General features: G+C 32.9%; 1 protein-coding gene across 2 annotated transcripts in view; it reads right to left on the minus strand.

The window, feature by feature from the left end:
* Window positions 1–1,315: 1,315 nt before the first annotated feature.
* Window positions 1,316–22,570, minus strand: part of LOC117167161 (zinc finger protein Xfin-like) — a 52,742-nt gene continuing 31,487 nt past the window's right edge. For both annotated transcript variants that reach the window (XM_033351886.1, XM_033351887.1), the window contains exons 7-8: window positions 1,994–6,064; window positions 1,316–1,609 (exon numbers count right to left, since the gene is read on the minus strand). In XM_033351886.1, the coding sequence (XP_033207777.1) occupies window positions 2,001–6,064 (4,064 nt within the window). In that variant the 3' untranslated portion in view covers window positions 1,316–1,609; window positions 1,994–2,000. The remainder of the gene's footprint in view (window positions 1,610–1,993; window positions 6,065–22,570) is intronic.

Here is a 22,570-nt window from a genome sequence, read left to right on the forward strand (position 1 = left end):
TGGATACAGCACCAGAAGATGACCAAAAAACAATTTCATAATATCACACATTTTCTTGCATTTTCAGCTATTGCATAAGTAAACTGTTAAATTTATTAAGTCTTAAAGAGATCAGAAAATGTCACAATTTCAAAGATATAAACTATACTACAAACTTTAAACGACAACAATTGGACCAATTATTTAAATAGTTCCCTATTCTTTATCTCATATATGTATCCGTCACATTATTAATATCATAAGACCTGTTTGTATAAGTCAATCACGTAAACTTCCCTACCTATATGTTTTTTTAAAGAATGTCTACGAATGTCAGATTTTACTTTAGACATATAATTGCAAAATCCGCACTTGAATCGACGTCTCAATCCACACGTATTTCTCATGTGATACGTTAAATTATTCTTCCTGTTATACATGCTGTTGCACCCCACATTTGGACAACCAAATCGTCTATTTCTTTTTTCTTTATTTTGGGTTGTATTGAAATTTTCTCTATTTCTTTGTGGGTAAAAAGAATCTTCCGAAGCAATTTGGTGACCCCATAGTCGAATGTTCCCTGTAACAATATTTAATCGCAACAATTAGAATTTTAATACCAGGATCCAAAAATACGAACATTTATTAATTTGATTGAACTTATTGAAAAAATAGTTTTACTGCTCTAGGTGATGTCTGCATGAATAAACAACAACCAGAATTCTTTTTACAAAAGAACTTGTTAATTTTATTAAAGTCTACCATCTAGTTGCATTGGGAGTAGGTGTTTGCATTAAATCTACAACAAAACTTTCTAAACCCTTGTGTCGTCTCACTATGTGTTTCCCCACATCGCTTTTTACTTTACATCTATATTGACAATGCGGACATTGAAACCGAGGTTGCACGTTGCACTCGTATCGCAAATGTCTGCTAAGATTACCCTTCCAGCTGAACGTTTTTGAACAATTGTGAGTTGGACAGGCAAACACAATCCCTTGAGAATGTTTTCGCGAAGCCTCATAATCGACTGGTGAATACGCTGAATCGTTTTCTAAGAAATCTGAAAACAAAAAGGCAGTTTGCATTAATAACTGTCGTACATTTCTTAATCATTTGTTAATACTAAAACTCTTTTATAAAAAGAAAGAAAAGTAAAATCAATATTTATTCTATTAAATTTATATTTACAAATCAAAATAGTACAAATTATAAATCAATAATGCCTCCCAATAAAATCTGCCAGAACCCAATTAGATTAAAATTTAAATTATTATCAGTATCAGAAAATATTTGACGAATAAGCATTGTCAAGGAAAATTGATTAGAGGTAGAGTTGTGCTAAAAAATATGCGTTTATTTACCACTTAGGGCTGTTTTTTACAAAGCATTACGTCATCAATAGTAAAAACTTCGCGTTCCGGGTGAAAGCAGCGAACATGTTTATACACATTACTAGCTAAATTACTTCTACTGTAACAATATGGACACTTAAAGCGTTGTTCGCTGCCACAAATGTAGCGCATATGCCTTACGAAACTACTCTTCCTTTGGAAAGTGCTCTTACAAGTAGAACACGTGTGTATCAATGGCACCGATCGAGGAACCCCAAACGCATGTGCAGTGATTTCTGAAAAAATAAATGAAAACATCCTCAGGTTAGCAAAGAACAAGATACAGAGTAGGAATTTACAGAAACAAGGTCATTTTATTTTCGCGGAGAATGCACAATTCCAACTTTATAAAGTATATTTACGTTTTATCAATAAAGAATCTAAAGAATTCTGCTCGAACGTTGTTACAAACGAGGTTAGGAAGCTTAAGATAAAACACTCCAAAACAAGTAACCAGTAACACAATAAAGCTGTATTCAATGGTATCCCGCAATGAAATAGACATGAAGCCAATTTGGGCATAATCAACCAGAGCAATTGCCAAATTAGGCAATCTTAAATTTTTCGCCGGAAAAACATGCGTTGACCACCCTCAAGGATTAAAATAAATTTTTACACACCTTATAATTAATTTTCATCATCTCCAGGAGGTGATCCTGGTTCGTCGCAGCTTTGGTTCATGTCAGTATCAATCATGTAGATCCTCTCATCAGGATGCTTCTTTTTTATGTGAGTGTACACATTCGAGGGCTGTCTTGTGATGTAGAAGCAGTGAGGGCATTTGTAACGCGGAGGGCCACATTGATCTCTAATATGTCTGGTTAAGCTGTACTCATGGCTAAATGAACTGCCACAGTTGTTAGGACAGAGGAAAGGTTTGTTCTTTTCTGGTGATGATTTTGGCGATGCTGACGTTCCAGATGTTCCAAATTCCTCCTCAGCTTCTACGATAGGTTCATCTGGCTCATCAGGTTCATCGTTTGAATCATCAGCCATCGCTTCAACTTGATCAATACCAACAAAGGCCTGGGTATCAGGGGCATTTTGTTTTTCAATAAGATCATTCTGCCCCAGATTTTGATTTTCAAGAACCTCTGCTGTTTTTATAGATGGTTGATACCTCGATCCACAAATGAACTTATTGGTGACAATATCAATCAGATAAATTTGACGACCCTCGTGCATTTTCTTTACATGTGCATAACCATTAGAAGTTTGGCGAGTGATTGACGTACAATAGGGACATTTGAATCGTGGATTTTGGCCGCATGCGTAACGTACGTGAGTCTTCAAACTACTGGGATTAGAATAAAAACTGCCACAATTATTAGGACAGGGGAATTTTTTCGGTGAAGTTGGGTTGATCGAGTTGCTCGTATTAAGGGAAATATTGGCTGTGATATTTGCCTCTGCTACATGCGATGTCTCTTGTTCAATCTCGTTTTCATCTTCAAGCTCAAATTCAATATCGTCATCTTCGTCATTCGGAATCTCATGATTATCCACGTCGTTGGTAGCTTCCATCTGGTTAGCATTCTCATTATCGACTTCCTGGGTTATATTTTCTTCCATCTCCACATCTTCAGTTACATTTTCCTCCATCTCCACATCCTCCTCAATATCGTTAGCAACATCAATATTGCTTTGTTCTAAATGCTCTACTTCATGTGATTCACTCGCAATCTCTTCATCCACATTCATTAATTGTTCGCCCGTTCCGTTTTGTTTTGTCAAATCTTCATTATGTTTCTCATCCTCTTCAGTCCCAACATCTTGCTGCTTATTAACGCCATAAAATTGAGGATGACGGTGTTTAATGTGCATAGAGATATTCCACGAATGTGCACAAACTGTCTCACAGTATGGACACTTAAAAGTGGGAGCGTTCTTACAGTTTGACTTTACGTGTACTTTTAATCTTTGAGTTGATATGAAACTGCGACCGCAATTGTTAGGACAATCCAATTTTTGTTTCATTACAGGCAAGGACTTTTTAGCCATCTTGGTTATCTTAGCCTTCTTGGCCTCCTGTATAACAGGTACATCCATCAAATGAGGCTGGAAGACAGTCTCAGAGGTTTCATTATCAGGGACATTTTGATCATACAAGTCATCTGATCCAGTTGCAATCTGCAGTTGTTCCTTTTCCACTTCTTCCTGAATTTCTTCAGCCTGTTTCTCTTTCCTTGTCTGCTTGCCTACTTCCTTAGGTGTTTTCTTTTTCAAAATGTCAATCGAATAAATTCTTCTCCCAGGATGTCGGTGATTAATGTGGATAGTTATATTTCCTTGATGTCTGCAAACTTGGATGCAATACGGACACTTATATCGAGGACTACGGCCACAAATCAGTCTCAAGTGAGTGTCTACGGAGCGTTCTACTTTGAAAGATTTTCCGCAATTGTTAGGACACGGATACCGGCTCTGCAATTTAGATTTTTTAGCAAATGTTTTAGAAACTACTGAATCCGATTTCTGTTCAACTTCTGTCTCTGATGAGGCAGAAGGTTCCTGTATAGCCCTTTTAGGTAGCGCCAAAGACCGTGGGCGACGTTTAGGTTCTGAGTAGACCAACTGCTTGGTGAAAATATCATAAGCGTAAATCTTGCTCAGTCGATGAGTCCTCTTGATGTGCTTTCCAACCAAATTAAATTGCTGTGAACGGTACGTACATTGTGAATGTGGACACTTGAAGCGACGAACTTTAGAACAGGATTGACGTAAATGACGACTAATATTAAAACTATGCTCAAACATACTTCCGCATTTGTTAGGGCAATGAATCAGCTCGGAAGTGCCCTGAGAATTCGAGTCAGTCTTCTCAGTATCATTTTGATTATCAGTGGATTTTGGCAGTTTATCGGTTTTCTCCTTCTGAGTCTTCAAAGTCCGCGTTTGAGTCTTTCTCTCTTGATTACGCTCAAGTACTTTTGCTGCAGCAGTCTCGGGTACAATTTCCTCCGCATGGGTATCAATCACAATCTTTGTCTTACCACGATGGTGGGTCCTTAGATGTCTTAGGGCGCTCGTACGATGAACAAAACTATTGACGCAGTAGGAACATTTGAATCGAGCAGAACCTGTACTTTGGAAAGGTTTACTGGTTTTTCTGCATTTGTATTTAATATGCTTCTGAAGACTTGGTTGGAAGAAGAAGTACTGACCGCAGCCTCTTGGACACATCAGTTTCTTTTTCTGAAGACCAGCAGGAACAGAGGTCTGGGCTCTCTTGGGTCTTAAAGAGTGCACTGGATTAGGAGCAAGTGGCTTCTCTTCCTTAACCTCTTCGACGGCTTCTTTTTTTATCTGAGTCGAATCGGTGATGCTTTCTCCAGTGAGCAAATCTACCATGTAGACCTTCAACCCTGGATGATTCTTCGTTACATGGAAGAAAGCGTACGAAAGTCTCCTTACTTGATAATCGCACCACGGACATTTGAAACGAGGTGGTTGTCCACAGCCTTCAGCAAGATGTCTTGACAAGGTATGATGTAATTTAAATACCTTTCCACAGGTCTGACAAGTTCTTGCCAGCTTAGTTGGAGAGATTTTTTTAGTCTCGGGAGTTTTAGATGTATAGTTGTCGATGTTTGTCATATCAGCGTTTCCCATGTCTTTCTTTCGTCTAACAATTTCACCTGTTACGGTATCTACCAAACAGAGCTGAGCATCAGGGTGATGAGTTTTGATGTGAGTGAAGCCATTGGAAGGCTGCTTCATGCGGTGGGAGCAATAGGGACACTCCAATCTTGGCTCAATTCCACACAATGTACGCAGATGGTAATTCAAATTACCTCGAGTGCTGAAGGTACCTCCACAGCTTTTGGGACAAACCCATTTACCCTCTTCATTTTTAAACTCTGAAGATTCTGCAAGTGCCATGGGGTTCGGCAATTCCTCAGGAGACTCGAATTTCGTAACTTCCATCATTGTCGTCTCATTTGTTCCAGGCTCTGATTCCTCTTCTTCCAGATGCAAGTTGTTCAGTGCCGGATTTTGGTGACAAGCAAACTCCACATGAGCTTTTAGAGTGTATTCGTGCTTGTACGAACTGCCACAGTTGTTGGGGCAAGAGAATCTCTTGTTTATAATAGATTCGTCCTTGAAATCTTCAAATTCGTGTTTGATGTCTTCAGATTTTGCAAGGCTGGAAACGCTTAGAATCTTGATTTCGTGTTCCTCGTTCCATGAGTGTTCAATGTTCTGCTCATAAGACGTATCATATTCATCTTCGAAAAGTGGTTCATTTTTTCCGATAAAGGTGTCAATCACGTAATTCTTGTACCCGGGATGACGGAATTTTATGTGAACGTTAAGATTGTTACGGTTTCTGGAGACAAGAGAACAATATGGGCACTTGTACCTCATGGGTTGATCACAAATGTGACGAACATGTTTTTCTAGAGTGTGCTGGTAGAAAAAGGAGCTTCCACACTTGTTTGGACATTCAAGAACTTTTTTATTTTTTGTCGACTCTTCTGGTAGTCGCAAGCGAGATCTTGTTAGGTACTTAACCTGGGGTTCTCTGACTGGTTGGCTTCTTTTTTTAGTTTTCTTTGCTAGTTTCCCTTGACGCAAAATTTCATCTGTACGGCTAGCGATGCTTTCTACATTTTCATCAGATATATTTATGCATTCCCATACAACTTCAGCTTGGTCCCCTTCGCCAACAAACATGTACTCGCCATACTCTGGAAATCAAAGGAAAATAATAAATTAGATTTTGGAATAGACATTAATTTTAAGATGCTTAGGAAATATGTGGCTTGCGCGGTTTTGAAAAGTTGTCAAAAAATCCAAAAGTTCTACTGAGTTGGGAAGAAGTATACTAATTGCAAAAGACTTCAAATTTGATAATAAAAATAGTCCAAATGTCATTGTTAAATTTACAAGTATATTTTAATACAATCCGACTGCTATAACATTTCTTTTCGAATGAAGTTGTGACTATTCTTAAAATCATTTTGAAAATCGAACAGACAAAGCATCCAGAAGTAATTTGCATAATAAGAGACAAAAACCAAACATGCATTATGACTGAGAATTTCATGAAGGTATGATAGAATCTAGATGAAAATGGATGAGGAATTAAAATACACGAATGACTATTATTGCAAACATGCTTTATTTGAGCTACAATTCCAGTGAATTTTAAATTATTGAAACTAAAAATGATATCTGAGTTTTCAGGAGGAAAACAAGTCAATGGTGTATACATTATGATCTTTATGTTTTCTTCTGATGTGTCTGTAAACGTCAAAAGTCCTTGTTGAACGGTAGGGGCAAAACGGGCAAAGGAAACGAGGATCCTGACAACACTCGAATTTGACGTGCCTTCTAAGATTGTTGATGCGACTAAACAAAGTAGGGCAGCTCGGGCATGCAAACTTCCCATCAACAGTTCTGAATTCTGCAAAGAGGATAGAGAATTAATTTGGTAGCATAATTCAAATGAATAAAACGCAATAACATGGATCAGTTTCATCATATACAAGTTTATCACAGTTAAAGAATGATTATGAATCAAGAAGCTAAGCAGTTGACTTTTATTACAAAACTATAAATTATAAATGTATGAATTTACAAAGAGGCTTTTCAGAACATATTAAAGATGAATTTTTATAATACTAAATAATACTAATTGTAAGGCTACATAAAAGTCGCTTTCATTTTCATTATGAAGCTAGATTGTACTCTTATTCTAATTAGATTTTTGGATTTTTTTATAGCGGCTGAGCTGTGTTTTCTTGCTGATTGAGATCGACGACGTAGACTGGCGTGCCGGGATGTATCCTTCGAACATGTGTTCTAACATTTGAGGCATGTTTAGTTCGATACTGACAATGGGGACAGGCGAATTTTGGCAATTTTCCACACTGGAATTTCAAATGATTGTACAAATTGTTTTTTCGTGTAAAGGCACTAAAGCATTTTGGACAGGGAAATTTTCCTTTTTCTTGTTGGCTGTCTGCTCTATTCACAAAACCATGGACCGGATGGTCTAGGTGAATAACTTGCTGTTGATATCCTGAAAAAAAAATACAAAAAGTGTCAGTACAATTGCAATACTATTTTTTCTTTAACTAATTTTTATTTGAATCGATCCACAAGATCGGCAGTTAAATCAAGTTTTTATATTTTTCTACAACTATATTCAAGTCTAGATCACTAAAATAATATTCAAGACGCTAATTTCGTGGAAGATGCATTTTATTTCAGCATATCCCAAAAATCGAATACTGAATGTAATTCAATGAAAACTTGTCTCAGACAGAAAAGAGAGTAAACTCAAAGTATACATTTTCACTTAATATTAAAGGAACATATTTTGTTAAATTTAAATTGTCTATAATAATATTGTATTGACTATTTAGTGTCAAGGTGGAGAATCACCTACGGGACTTAAACACTATAAGAGATCAAAGTTAGAATTGTATAAACTCCTAAGTCCTAATATCTAACATTAGCTTCACTTTATCTGAGCAATTCTAAGAAAGTTTGATCGAGGAAAGATCGTAAGTACATTAAGCCCTTTTTTAAAAAGAAAAATACTTCTGTGAACAAGCCTGTCAAAAAGGAAAATGTATCTTAGAAATGTTGCGTTGGCAGTAAAACGTCAGTCTTGTAAACGTCTATCACATAAACTTCATTTCCAGGATGAATCCTGCGAACATGTGCACGAACATTTGACGGGTGGCGTGTGCGATATTCACAGTAGGGACATTGCATACGGGCAGGTTGATTACATTCAAATTTTAAATGGTACTGCAAATTGTGTTTTCGGCTGAATATGCTCGAGCAATATCCACAGGGAAATTTCATGGTAGAATCATTTGGCTTTGTCTCTGACATCCTCTGCATTCCGGATGATGCGAAACCTCTAGATTGATCATTTTTGAAAAACAGGGTATCTGAAAAAAAAGAAATTTATGCTCATTATTTTAAGATCATCAAGAACACACGTGGACAAATAGATTAACATTCCTGTATGTCCTAATATTTTTTGTATTGGAAAGATCAAAAAGTCTAACGACCTAAAACGATATGTCGAAAGAAAATTAAATAATCTCTTTTACTTTTGTAGAATTTTATTTATAGACTTGAAATCAGATTAAGGTGTAAAGAAAAAAACTGAATTTGAATTTTGGTTTCATCGATTCATAGAAAATTAGCAACAGAGTGAATATTGCACTTTATTAGTGGTATTGTATACAATTAGGATCTTATATTAAAACACTTGTACTGCAAAAAGAATAACAATTAGAGGCAACCGTCAGAATCATAAATCGATCTTCTTCAATAATGTTGTTGTTTTAAATGATCGATGATATACATTTCAAAACCTGGATGCTTTTTGCGAATATGTGTGCGTGTATTCGAAGAATATTTTCCTTCATAATTGCAATATCCGCATTTGAAACGTGGAGCTTTTCCACATTCGTAGCGCGTATGATAATTTAGATATTTCAGAAGCTTGTATGAACTAGGACAATTTTGGCATGCAAATTTGTGCTTGGCGGACTTAATTTTGCGTCGAATCCGTGGTTGACTGTGGTAGTATCCACCCAAGTTTTGTATAACTGAAACAGAGGAAAAATAGATACAATGATGCGTATGAAAAACACATTTTTCATCATTTCAAAATCACTACTTCTACCTAATAAACCACACCACATTTAAGAATGAAATAAAGTCGTCTAGTATCACATACTTTATTCTGAAAATACAACATTCGTAGCAGTAGATTCTTCCTATTCTCTCCTGTAAACTTCACAAAAATTTCTGCTCTACAAATCTTTTTACATTTTTTAACTAAAAATAATTGTACTTAAAAATGTGTTTTATCAGCAATTCCTAGGCAACGTAAGAAAGCTAGATTTGAGTAATTCAATGAAAAATGAATATTCTTAGCTCATATATTTACATATCATTTTTATAATTGTAGGGTGTCAAACCAAAAAACCCGAAACGCCTTTATATTCAAGACAATGAACCTATTAAAACAGTTGGCTAAAAAGAAATTGGCAGTTTGTTTTCTGAATGTGAATAAGAAATAAAAAATCTCTGAAAAATAAAATCAATTGTATATACTAATAACTATATTAATAAAATCTGAAAATTTTCAGTTTTTTTCAAATTAGGTTCTTATAGTTTGATACTCTTCAATTCATTTCAAGTATCTTGCTACTCAGTACCTAATAATTGCATGATAAAAATACACCTCACAGCTTTTTTGTTCAAACATGGGGATTGAAAACTTAAGTTAGCCATAAGTTATTCTTCAAATCTCAACTAATTCTATAATCACCATTTCGAAACAAGGTTCTATCTCGGAATGCACATACTAAGGGGTTTGTTCTCGGAAAGGGTTATCATGCTAGAGGGCACCATAAAATTTAGATGGCAATTACTGAGCTTCCAGATTTTTTCCACCGAGATATAACCTTGTCAATCGGGTTCCTGAGATAGAAACTTTCAATATGTATATACCGAGATAAAACTTGCTCACTTGGGTGCGCCGAAATACACTTTGCAATTCTAAAAATGAGAGCCTCACTTATGCTCTATTGATTTTTCGCCAGTATAAACTTCGCTACGTTGTGACGCGAGATCGATAACAAAAACTTTGGAACCAAAGTGAATTGCTCGAATATGAGCTCTAACGTTGCTGGTCTTTTTTGAGGTATATTGACAGTGTGGACACTTGAATCTCGGAGGTTGTGAACATTCGTATTTCAAATGTTTTTGTAGATTGTGTTTTCGGTTGAAAACGCTGCTGCATTTCGGACAAGGGAAGGTGAGATTAGGTTGTAGAGGAAACGCAGAGAACATGTTCAAATTTCCACCCACGAAATGCTCTGAGAAGATTTTTTCTGAAACCAGAAAGGAAGCGAAATCATCCATAAGGACACTAAAAACGTCTCAAAGGAAAAAATAGCTATAAGCCCCAGTTTTTATAAGTTCTAAAAACACATGTAGTCGCAGAACATGGCCAGAAGCATCATAAGAAAATCTTAATTCACTAAGTGATTACAATGAATAAATTAATTGAAATTCCTCTCAAATAATTCGCAAAAACTCTCGTATTTTTATATAGAGTTCGAATATGTTGATACACATTTGAAGTACGGTTCTCTCGTTTCGCAGTGATCAGACAATCCTTTTATTTTCATATAAGTGTTCCCGCAATTCGAAAAAGCAAATTCTGCACCACTGGTTCTGCATAATTTACAGAATTAACTGAAAAATTATAAATATTCTAGGTGACTTGTGAGTAAAAGTTATCTTGGGCTTTCTTTCAATCAGACTTTTATTATTTATTGATTCGTACAAAAATTGTTCTCCTTATTTGTATATACAAAGTGTTGTAAAAACTCTACCCACGAAAAACTAAATAAATACGTAATGAACGGGGAGGCCGGGATGTTTTCTGCGAATGTGTTTTTGAATGTTAGATGATTTTTTGGAAACCAGGTTACAGTGGGGGCACTTAAAGTGAGGTGTTTGATTGCACTCGTATCTTTGATGACAAAGTAAACCACTTTTTCGATTATATACACTGGGACAGTTTGGACAGGGAAATCTCTTAACTTCTTTATCCACTGGGTCCGTGCAGAGGAAACGAAAGTTGGAAGGATTCATAGCTAAGGCAGGATTCAGCCTAAGACCGACTGATGTATCTGAAACATAAAATAACTCATTATCAATAGATACATGAGTCATTGATTTGAAACAATGGTCAATATCATATAAAAGATTTTTTAATAGACTTAATAAAGTGACATGGAAACTAAATAAACATCTATAAAAGCATTCATTTTAATAACAGAAAAAGTTACTTAATTCCCCAAACAAATTAAAACGCACTACTTCGTATTATTGTCCTAAACCAAAGCAAACCCACTAAACTAATAAAAATGAAGTAACTGAAATCTAATCATATAATTTTATTGATCTATATCTTTACAAACTCTCTAGTTAGCCTAGTTTTCATAAGAGTAATAAAATATTTGCGATATCTTTCAACACAAATAGAAATTATAATATATTTTAATATCTTTGATGAATATAAGCCATAGGCGGTATATTTGTTCCATGGTCAACGTGTAGCACTTGTACACTATGAGTGTCCTTGAAACAATTCATGCAAAGTGTGGGTGCACGGTCGCATCCAGCACAATAAGTTGAAACTGTTTTTGCAAGTCTCATAGAATCCTTTGGAGAGTAGCCTAGAGCCCTATGATTTTTATAGCATATTCTGCATCGACGGCGAACTTTTTTCTCGTCTCCAGGTCTCTTCATCAAGCTGTGAAGTTGCGGATATCCTGCAGAGTAGAAGAATAAATTTAAGTTCGAAAAAAGATCCTTCTATGAGGCGTTCTCTAATTTAATCTATATGGTTAAAGTCCCTCGAGAAAAATTTCAAACACGCTCTTGAGAAAAAATTTGTCAAACTCAATTGAGTTTCAAATTGGCAGATATGAAAATTTTTCTTCAGAAAGATTTGAATTAACCCACTAGTAATACATTATTCAAAAGCTGAAGTACCTTCACTCGTAACACACATTTAAAACAATTATCTGCTTAATTACATTTTGACAAGAATTTTTCTAAAAGAAAATTAGTTCAAAATATAAGGCTTTAAGAATAAAGGTACTAATATAGACCTTTATTTGAAAGCAAATAAGATTTCACAATTTTGGATTAAATGAATAAAAAAGCTGAATGTGCATAACAAGGATGATTTATTGAAAAGCGGAAGAATATTATACAAACAAAAATCCTTTAATATTAGAAGTAAGCAAAATATTCAATATTCAAATGAAATACTTTTTATCTGTCGTTTAAAGAATCGTAAACATAAAATTTCTTCCTCTAATTCTAACTCACAAGGGGAAGCTACATCCTTCGGAATTTTGTTTGAATGCATACTCCACCCTGTAATAGGTTATTATTATTGAACTTGTAATAATGCTAAAGTAATAAGATGCGCTTTTCAATTATCCACGAAAAACGGCTTTAAAAAAGTTTCTAACTGGAAAGTCTGGGTTCAATTCCTGTTGCCTGAGTTTTTAAAATAATTTTTTCCTTTAAAAATTTTTACTTGTAATTGACAATTACATTGATTTAAATCCAACCAAAAGTCCCTGTAACGTATATGGATTTGTTTAAAATCGTTTTTCTCCAAAATGGCTGAAAAGTGCATCTTATTCCTTTATACTGTTACAATTTTGGTAATGTTCTATTATTGGGAGAAGTATATAACTAAAAAAATTCCAAAGGGTGTAAGTTCCTCTTGTCAATAAAATATCTAAAAATACCCACTAGATTGGCCAAACACCCTAATCTCTGAAGTTTCAGTTTATCTCTTCAAAATTATTTCAAGTGTGTTATAAAAGAGTATTGTGTAAATTTATCCTTCCTAAATTTGTAAAAGATTTGTTTTACATTCGTTAAAATTTAATTCAATTAGGTAGCGGAACTTTGAAGACATTTTTCTGACCCTCTACAACTTATTTTTAATTATTATTTTAAAATCGATAATTAATTATTGTAGAACTGTTGTTCTGGTTTTTGGGCCATTTTCAAGCTTTCCCTGACGAGTCTTTGTCTTGCAAATCTGAACCACTCGGAAGCAATAGTCTCGAACTCAGCTTCTGTTATATTCGTAAAAGTTGAACAAAATGTGTCTGAAAATCGAAATAACAATATAAAATACATAAATAATGATTGAATACTTTTTGGTTGATAGATTAAATAGCAAATTTCCAATTACTTTTCATGATTTGCATAAAGTTTAAATCCGACACTCGGTAATTATTTCTTTGACCCTTCCATGAACACTGCCAAGCGCATGAATTTGTGAAAAGCTTTTTCAGCACTCTGTGAATGTTATCTTTTGCCGAACGGCCTCCAGTCTGGGCTATCAGTTTTCTCTAGAAACAAAGCACCTTCATTAGTTAGTAAGAAAGCCAAACTGAGCCAATTTTTAAATTCAATTTCCGATTAAGTTGAGATAAATGAAGAACGCTATTTATAAAAATCCAAAAATAATAATAATAATACTTACAAATTGAGAAACAGCTTCTCTATCTGTGATTATTAAAGTCTCAAAATCGCTGATTTTTTCAATATTATTAATGGGAATATAACGTGAGATGATCGTATAATCATTCTCATTTGAAGCAGGTTTAACTTTATCTACATTATCTAGTTTGGATCCAATATCCTTTATGTCAAAGTGTACAATTTTAAGTAAATTAATTATTTTCTTGAAGTATTCTGTAATCATAATTACAATTTGCACAAATCATTAATTTCTAATTATTAACAGAAATTTAAGAATTACATTTTTATCTGTGATTTATAATTATTTAAATTACCTTCAGCACTTGGTTGTGAGGCATTGCCTGCTGACGATCCCATTGGTGGTTTTGATGCTAAATTGAAATTAAATCCATTTTAATATTACACATCTATTTAATTTTCTATCTATTGTGATTAACAAATTTCTTTTTATCAGAGTTCAATTTCAATTATAGTTTGATTTTGATTTTTAATATTTAAATTTCATTTTATTTTGTAGTGCACTACATTCTCAGCATAAAAATTACCTAAAGCATTAATTCCCGAACTTTTGTCTTTAATAACAACTTGCAGAGGGTCCAAATTTCTTTCACTGGATTTACTTGAACTTGCAAATTGATTAATACCTGGATTAATCAGTTCGATATCAGGACGAACTGTAATAACCGATTGAACAGTTCTTTCTGCAATCAAGATAAACGTATATAAGATCTGATTTTGTTTTAAATAAAGAACAACTTACTTTCGGAAACGGTAGATTGAACCCCAGAAATATGATGAAAAGCATCAAGTACAGTTGCCGGGAAAGAATCCGTTATTCCTGAAAATTAGGCAAAAACTCATATTACTCAACCAAAAAATAAACATTTTATTTGTTTAAATAAAATAAAGTAAGGCATTATTTACACTTTGACACAAATTAAAAGCTTCTTCTGTTAAGGTGAGCCTGCGTGAAAATGATTTCCTGAATGTGCATTCTTATGAGCAAAATTACTAATTAGACAATGAAGAAACTGATGGAAAAAATTGATTAAATTATTCATGTGACTCAAATCTAGAAATGTCATAATATCTAAGTTTATGCGAATAAAAAAACGTGATTTCCTCAAGTTCGCTTTATTAAAGACACAAAAATGTACAAATATTTACAAAGCATTATTCTATAAAGGCTGGGTCAGTAGAGGAAAAACTCGTTTCAAAATCTGCATGTTTAGTCCTCATATGCCGCGACATATTCGAAACGAAAACTGAATTATAATCGCAGGTTGGACACTGGAAAAATCTTCTATTGCGACATGCATTTGGATTTTGTACACAATATTTTGATCGATGTTGCGAAAGACTTTTATACTTTTCGTACTTTTTGTTGCAAAACTCGCAAGTAAATTCCTGTGGAGATTCCCAATCAAGATCCTGAAGTTCAGGAAGTTCTGCATTCTTAGAAGATTCTGAAAATAAGATTTTTATAATAATTATTTACTATAACATCTTTTTAATTTTTTAACTTCTAGCCTACATCTCTGAGTTTCTGTTAACTAATACGCATGAGAGACTGTACGACTGAAAACAAATAAAATATTTTCCGAACTTAGAAATTGAGGAGAAATAAAAAGCAGAATTTCGATTAGAGAGAAATAGTTATCATTTTATTTAATATATCAGTTTACAATCAATATTTTCGGCTAGCCCCTATTTTCCATCATTACTAATGCATTAAAACTTTGGTAGTTTTTAAGCTCGTCTATCACCACAAAATACTGAGAAAATTATTGGGCAAGTCAAGAAAATATTTTTTAATGATTGAACCAACATTTTTTCAGTTTTGCTTTAAATTGAGAAGAATAACATTCATGATAAAAAGATTATTTTTTTTTAAAATATCAATGTCTTAGCCACACATGCTCGAGTTTTGTGTTTTCGAAGACTGCTACTGTGCAAAAATGTCTTTCCACACTCGTTACATTTTTGTGTTCTGCCACAATCAAATCTCAAATGTGAATTCAAAATACTCTGTTTAGAGTAACTTGCTCCACAAATGGGACAAATGTATGGCCTATGTTTTCCATAATCAGAAGATTTGGGGTTCCAGTAGCAATATTTATTCTGATGTTTTGTCAAAAACCCAATTCTAGTAAAACTTTTTCCACAGTAATGACAAGTGTGTGCTCGATTGACTTCGGCACTGTCATCATTCTCACAAGGAAGGATTCTTCTATCTGAAACAAAGTTGGCGAAAGGCTAATCAGATGAGAATATCAAAAATCGTATCAATTGAACTAGACAATCATTACATTAAAATAATTATTTATGACTACTGCTTCTACATTGCCATTCATATCAGATATGAATTTTAAGTAAAATAATAATTAAATCAAAATTTTCGATTAACAGTTAAAAAAATGTAGTTTACTAAAAATAACATTCCCTAATATTTTAGTATTTTAAATCTACCTTCCGTATACCAATGATCTGTTTAACCCCGTTAGTCAAGTGCATAAAAGTTATTAGTAAAAAATTCCTAACATGGTATGATGAAGGTACAAAAACAGTAGTGAAATTTACAATATTTGAATAGGAGAGCTCATGCATAGAATGCAGGAATTTTTTACATAATACCGCCTGCTATAAAATAAACATTCTTGAGAACATGTAAGAGTAGTGCGAAAGGTGCAAATAATTAGGTGTAAACAACAAGCATATATATTATAAAATCTGAAATAAAATAACTGACAAATACGGAGAAATAAATCTTTTTATTCAGTCAAACTTAATGAATTAATTGTTCATAAAAAATACGTAAATAAGCATGTACTTTTTTTGTACTAAATGCATCCAACAATTAAGCATTAGCATTTTAAGTACAACTAATATGATCACTACAATATACTGTGCAATTCAGATAATACTGCTTAAATTTTTATTCATACAAATTACGAAATTAAGACTAACGGGTATAAAATTCTCAATTCTTTATATTATAACATTGAATATAGCAGACTTCTTTCAATTATCCAATATAATTATATACTTCAACGCTCTTCCACATTTTCGCTACCAATTGTTTAAATTTAGGAGAATATATTCTGATCTTTAAACTTTCTCTAAAAGAGAAAAAAATATTTGGTTTCAACAAATTGGTTGTCCTAACGAAACAAGGAACAACAGATTTTTGTTTTTAACCAAATTTGACTTAACAATGTCTTGTTGAGATAACAAGTAAAATTGTAAAGAAATGTAACAATATTTACCCAAATTTTCAAACTTACAAGTACAAGTTTATATATAAAAAGAATACTTTTTGACTCTCGAGGAATCAGATAGCGTTTCTCTGTTCTCTCAGCTATGTAAATACATTTTTTTATAAATTCAGCCTCGTTTCTAAACTCTCTCAAAGAAATCGAGGATTTTAATTTTTTTCAGCAGATTCTTGTCGAACAGATTCTGAAATATTTAATTCAGGTTCGGTACTTTTGGAAGTACATCGACGTAACTTATGAGTATACAAACTTCCATAATGAAGAAAAGTATCTCCACACTGATTACACTGCTGAACTCTACCACATTCATGCCTGATATGAAAATTTAATCCAGATTTTCTTGTATAAGCTGTTCCACACTCGTAACAAGCAAACGGTTTCTTGTTTTGAGCTTGATATCCTCCAGATTGAGGATTCCAGTAGCAGGTATTCCCTGAATGTTTGTTCAAACTTCTGAGATTTTTAAAAATTTTCCCGCAGAAATTGCAGGTGTAGGATCGAACACCAACATCAGTCGCAAAAGTCATGCTACCTGGAACACAATTTTGGAAATTAGACTTCCAAATTGAATTTAGATTTCAGCGCAAATTTCGACTTTATACGGTATTAATTGTTTCTAGTAACATTTTTCGAATGTGATTAAGAAAAATGAATTTAAAAATAACATCGAATAAGCAATGATCACCTTTTATCACATGAGACTTGAAGGCACTTTTTAAGATAGAAATTAAAGTTTTCAGCACTTGAAATAATGTTTAACTTAAATATAATTTGACAGGAAACGACATTCATTCATGTGCAATGCAAAAAAAGTGCACATTTTTATTTACAAAGCTAAGATTTCATAGTTATGTTAATTGCAATACCATCACTTTTAAGAATATATTCACAGATGTTTGCATAAATATAAAACATAATGTTAGTCTTTTTTAGATACGATAATTTCTAGAAAATAACGAAAAAATATAAAAAATATCATGAAAAAATCGGAACCTACCAACAAGAAAATTTAATTTTTATTATTCATAGTTGGTGTACATCGAAGCTGATGTTTGTACAAACTACTATAGTGCAAAAAAGTGTGTCCACACAGGCTACATTTTTGGATTTTCCCACACTCATGTTTAATGTGAAAATTCAATTGGACTCGAGTCGAGTAAGATAAACCACAAATATTACAAGAAAAAGGTTTTTGAGTTCGTGTAAAATAATTCTTCGATTGGGGATTCATATGACAACTTGTCCTCTGATGCATATGCAAATACTTGGCTCTGGTAAAAACTTTTCCACAGAATTTGCAATTGTGAGGTCGAGATTCCAACTCTTCTTGCGTAGTAACGTCTGTAACAAAATACAAAAAAACACTTGTAAACTAACAAACTAATCTTAAAATTTATCAACTCCTAATAATGAAATTAATTGCCAGATACGTTATTAATGTAGAATAAGTAAATATCAGGTACTTCTGGTCTCAAATATGGCCGATCTTTTATATAATAAAGCATGCATAGACATTATACAATAAAAAAATTAGTCACACTGAAGCCAAGTTGTTTTTTATAAATTTATTTTCAAATTTTATTTTTTAAAGTAGATTTTTCGTTTATTTCGATGCACTCATTAATAGAGAATGATATCGTCGCATATGTTTGTATAAACTATTATACTGTAGAAAAGTTCTTTCGCAGTAGCGGCAATTTTGAATTCTACCACATTCATGGCGGGAATGAAAATTCAATCTGCCTCGTAAAGAGTATGAAGCTCCACAATCCGAACAAACAAAAGGTTTTTTACTCTTCGCATAAAAACTTTCAGATCGGGGATTCCAATAACAAGATTTTTCTTGGTGAGCCCGCATACGAAGTAGTTTTAGAAATGATTTTCCACAAAAATTGCAGTTGTATTTCCTTGATTCTACATTGCTGATCACGGTCTTGTTTTCTGCAACACAATTAGAAAAGGTTGCAGTCTTTGAAACTAGTTAAAAATTGACAGGTCATTTGAGTTAGCCAAGCTTAAAATAGAGATCGTAAAGTATCCAAAATGGATTAGTTGGTAGAAGAGTGCGAAAAAATTAGGAACTCAGTTTGAACTCTCGTACAGAAATTTTATTTTGTAGAAAAAATATAACATTTTTATGATTGTCGACTCATTGTAGTGGACAACGTTTCTGGTGCTCACGTAGACCGCTTAGATATAGAAAAGTGTCACCACAAGTCTCACATTTTTGAATTTTCCCACATTCGTGACGAGAGTGATAATGTAATCTCGCCTTGCGTACATACGAAGCACCGCAATCTTTACAGGAAAAAGGTTTATCATTCCAAGCACCATAGCTTTCTGAAACGGGATTCCAGTAACAAGTCTTCTTTTGATGCCTACTCAACCGTTTGAAGTACTTTCCACAAAATTCACAGTTATGCCTCCGTGAACCCATATCGACTTCACTCAAATTGCACCCTGTAACACAATCCAAAATTTGTAACTAATGGCTGATCCTATTGAAAAAAAGTAGAAAGCTATTCAATTTCACCAAAATCATGCTTCAAGTTTTAATTACTAGTTCTTATGTTGATTCATCTATTTCACCTACTTTGTAAATTCGCATGTAGAGATATTAGGCTAGTTTAAAAGATCAATAAAAAAATAGAAACGTATCTCGAAAATAAGGATAAACTTTTATTCCTGTCACTTAACAATTTTTTATATTAGAAATAAACACTTAATGAAATATAAAACTATTATCAGTCAATTTAAAGGATTGACATTTGAGCAATTTTTTTTCATGTGTCTAGTTAGACTGCAAATTTGAGAAAATATTTTTCCACACAAGGGACACTCTTTGGTTTGACCACAATCATATTTTAAATGGTGGGTCAAGGTTCTTTCTAAACCGTACCTAGCACCACATTTTGAACATCGATATGGCTTCGAAGGATTCGAAATGCTTGATTTTGAACGAGGATTTTTGTAACAATAAAAGGTCTGGTGTTTCGCAAGAATAGTAGGTTTTACAAAACTTTTTTTACAATATTGACAAATATATATATCAGAAATTCTTTGAGGATTGGTTGAAAAATTCCTGGGCATAGGCAAACACGTAGCATTCATAAGACTCAGTCTGGGATGAGATTGTGAATATCCTGTTTCTGAAAAAATACAAATAAATTTGAAATTAATTTTTTAATAAAAGATATACTAAACCTTATGTTTTTTTTGTAAGCACAGCAGTTCAAAATTATGTAACGCTTTTATCATAAAGGATAATTATTTAAATAAAAGTCAAGTTTTGTCAAAATTAAATTGATTTTTTTTTTAATTGAAAACCGTCCGTATTTTGTTAGTTGCATTCACTATCGTCATTTTTATAGAGCATAAAGTAAACAGTTCTCCTGAAAGTAGCATGAATTTGTTGAAGATATTACAAAAACAAGTCAAAAAATGAACGTTTTCTTAAATTACGACTAACTCCTGAAATGATGGATATATTTAATTATTCTGAAGCTTATTTTAAAGTTGGATTTTATCAAAATATCCGTAATTTATCATAATTTTTTCATTGTACGAATATTTTCAATGTTTATGACTTTTTCGTTTTAAGTTCCGACTTCGGCTAAATCAAGGGGCTAAGCGGCGCATATGTGGGGCAAAGCGGCACACCCTTAAGTGTGTATTTAAAAAGAAATTTCCGGAGCTGTTCAGAATTTAAATAAAAACCTTCAACATTTCAACTGTTTTCCCAATATTCAAAATAATTTACAAAAGCACTTCATTTTAGTGCCATTAGTCGAAAAAGTTCCACCAGAGTGGTCTCCTATTTCTTGCCGGTTATGTATTTGGTAACACAATAGGGACAATTTAAAATAAGAAAATATTTTTAGACAGCATTAAGTATTTTTTCAATGGTCCCTAGTGAACATGCCATTTTGAATATTAAAAATTTTAGTTTAATTTGTAAGGTATCCAATCTTATACAAGTAAATGGTGTTAGCAAAAAACACGACATATGCCATGGAAAATGGAAGGCTTCAATTGAATACAAAAACAAATGACGTCTGAAATAATAAATTCATTTTTTTTTCAAAATATAATGTTCAATTTATTGTAAAAATGTACAGTTTCTCACTGAGGCATAGGCTTCTCTATACGCCAAGTCTATAAATAAATATAATTGAAAAAATTCTATTAGGAATTCGGAATTTCGACTTTGAGTGTCTTTCCTTTGGGAAATTCTTCTCCTTGGTCAACAACCAAAAATAAATCTTCTCCCTTGTGTCGCCTTCTGATATGAGTATAAATATTGGGAGGGTGTTTACTCCTCAATCCACAATAAGGACATTGATATTTAGGTTCTTGGCCGCAAACAGATCGCAAATGAGTGTCTAAAGTTCTTTTATTTTTGTAGCCTTGAGAGCAATTTGGACAAACAAAATTTCTCGATTCCATAAGGTTCATGGTTTTTCTTTCCTCCACCGAAAAAGAAGGATCCTTAAAACAACCTCGGGTTATGTGTCTTTTCAGATGGCTTGTAGTAGAATAAGGGCTGTTACAATACTGGCAACGATATTCACCTGACTCTGGAACACAGAAACAAACAAAAGCTCAAAAATCTTTCATTAAATCCACTTCCAAGAAAAACCCCATCTGGAAAAGAAGTGTTGATAAGTATTGGATCTAATACTTCTTTCGCGAATAAGCATTGGAAATCTAATACTTTTTTGCGGAAAAAGTACTGGGTCCAGTACTTAACAATACTTCTTTTTTATAAGGGACACCTGAATACTTTTGGATTTACGACACTTATGTACAAAACTACTTTTAAACATTTTCGACTAGCCACTGCAAAGCTACTTTTTCCTAAATATAATTTAAAAAGCTTCATTTTTGTTAATTTACCGCTACCTGAATGAAATTCTGTAACATAGATGAGTAAATAAAAAAAACATAATTTTGACTTGCTTAATCGACAGGCAAAAAAAAACAATTTCTAGATATGTCCAATTTTCCAATATCTAATTAAATTGTGAAATAACATATTTTATATTATTAACTTTTCAAGACAATCAAATCTTCAAGTAGTTTTTCTGTAGGATAGAATTTTATTTTGTGAACTGGATATAGGTAACTAGAAAATATGATTCAAATGGAAAAAAATTGTCTTTTATTTATCAAGATTCACACATATGTCTTTGGTCTTTGTACAAAATTCGGGTTCTGTGTATATTAAATAACAGAATATATTGCAGAATTACAAAATCTTAAGATTTAGGGTAGTACAAATTGATTCAAAAACTTTAATACATTCAAAAATCCTAAGCTTTACCAAACATTTTGAAAAGGAGAAAGCTCTAAAGTAAATAAATTAATTAAAACTAAAAGTCCAGTAATACATTTCTGTACATGAAATTTTGTTTAAATTACAAATGATAAAATATCGCTCACAATATTTGTACATTAAGTCAGAAAAAATAGTGCTTATATAAACCGATTCTTAAAACTAATATAGCGTAGTCAAAATTAAGTACATAAACAATTATATATATTTAGGTCAATAATATTTTGAAATTTCTACTTCAAGACTAAATGGGTCAATTCTAAAGTAAAATATTGTCTTGATTACAAAATCCGAAATCAGCTATAAACTTTCTACCATTTTTTTAGCTCTGAATAAAATTTCCTTAAAAATAAAAAATTCTTCACTGAGACGATTTAAGATAAATCTATAATTCGACGAATAAACGAAAACAATACCAAACTAAATCTATGCTTTTATGAATTAACTATCTGGTTCTAAGTCGATAGCCCCGATTTTTCTACCTTTATGTTTATTTTTGATATGCGGAAACACATGGG

Source organism: Belonocnema kinseyi, chromosome 2, assembly GCF_010883055.1.
Source record: "Belonocnema kinseyi isolate 2016_QV_RU_SX_M_011 chromosome 2, B_treatae_v1, whole genome shotgun sequence".
In the NCBI taxonomy this organism is placed as follows: Eukaryota; Metazoa; Arthropoda; class Insecta; order Hymenoptera; family Cynipidae; genus Belonocnema; species Belonocnema kinseyi.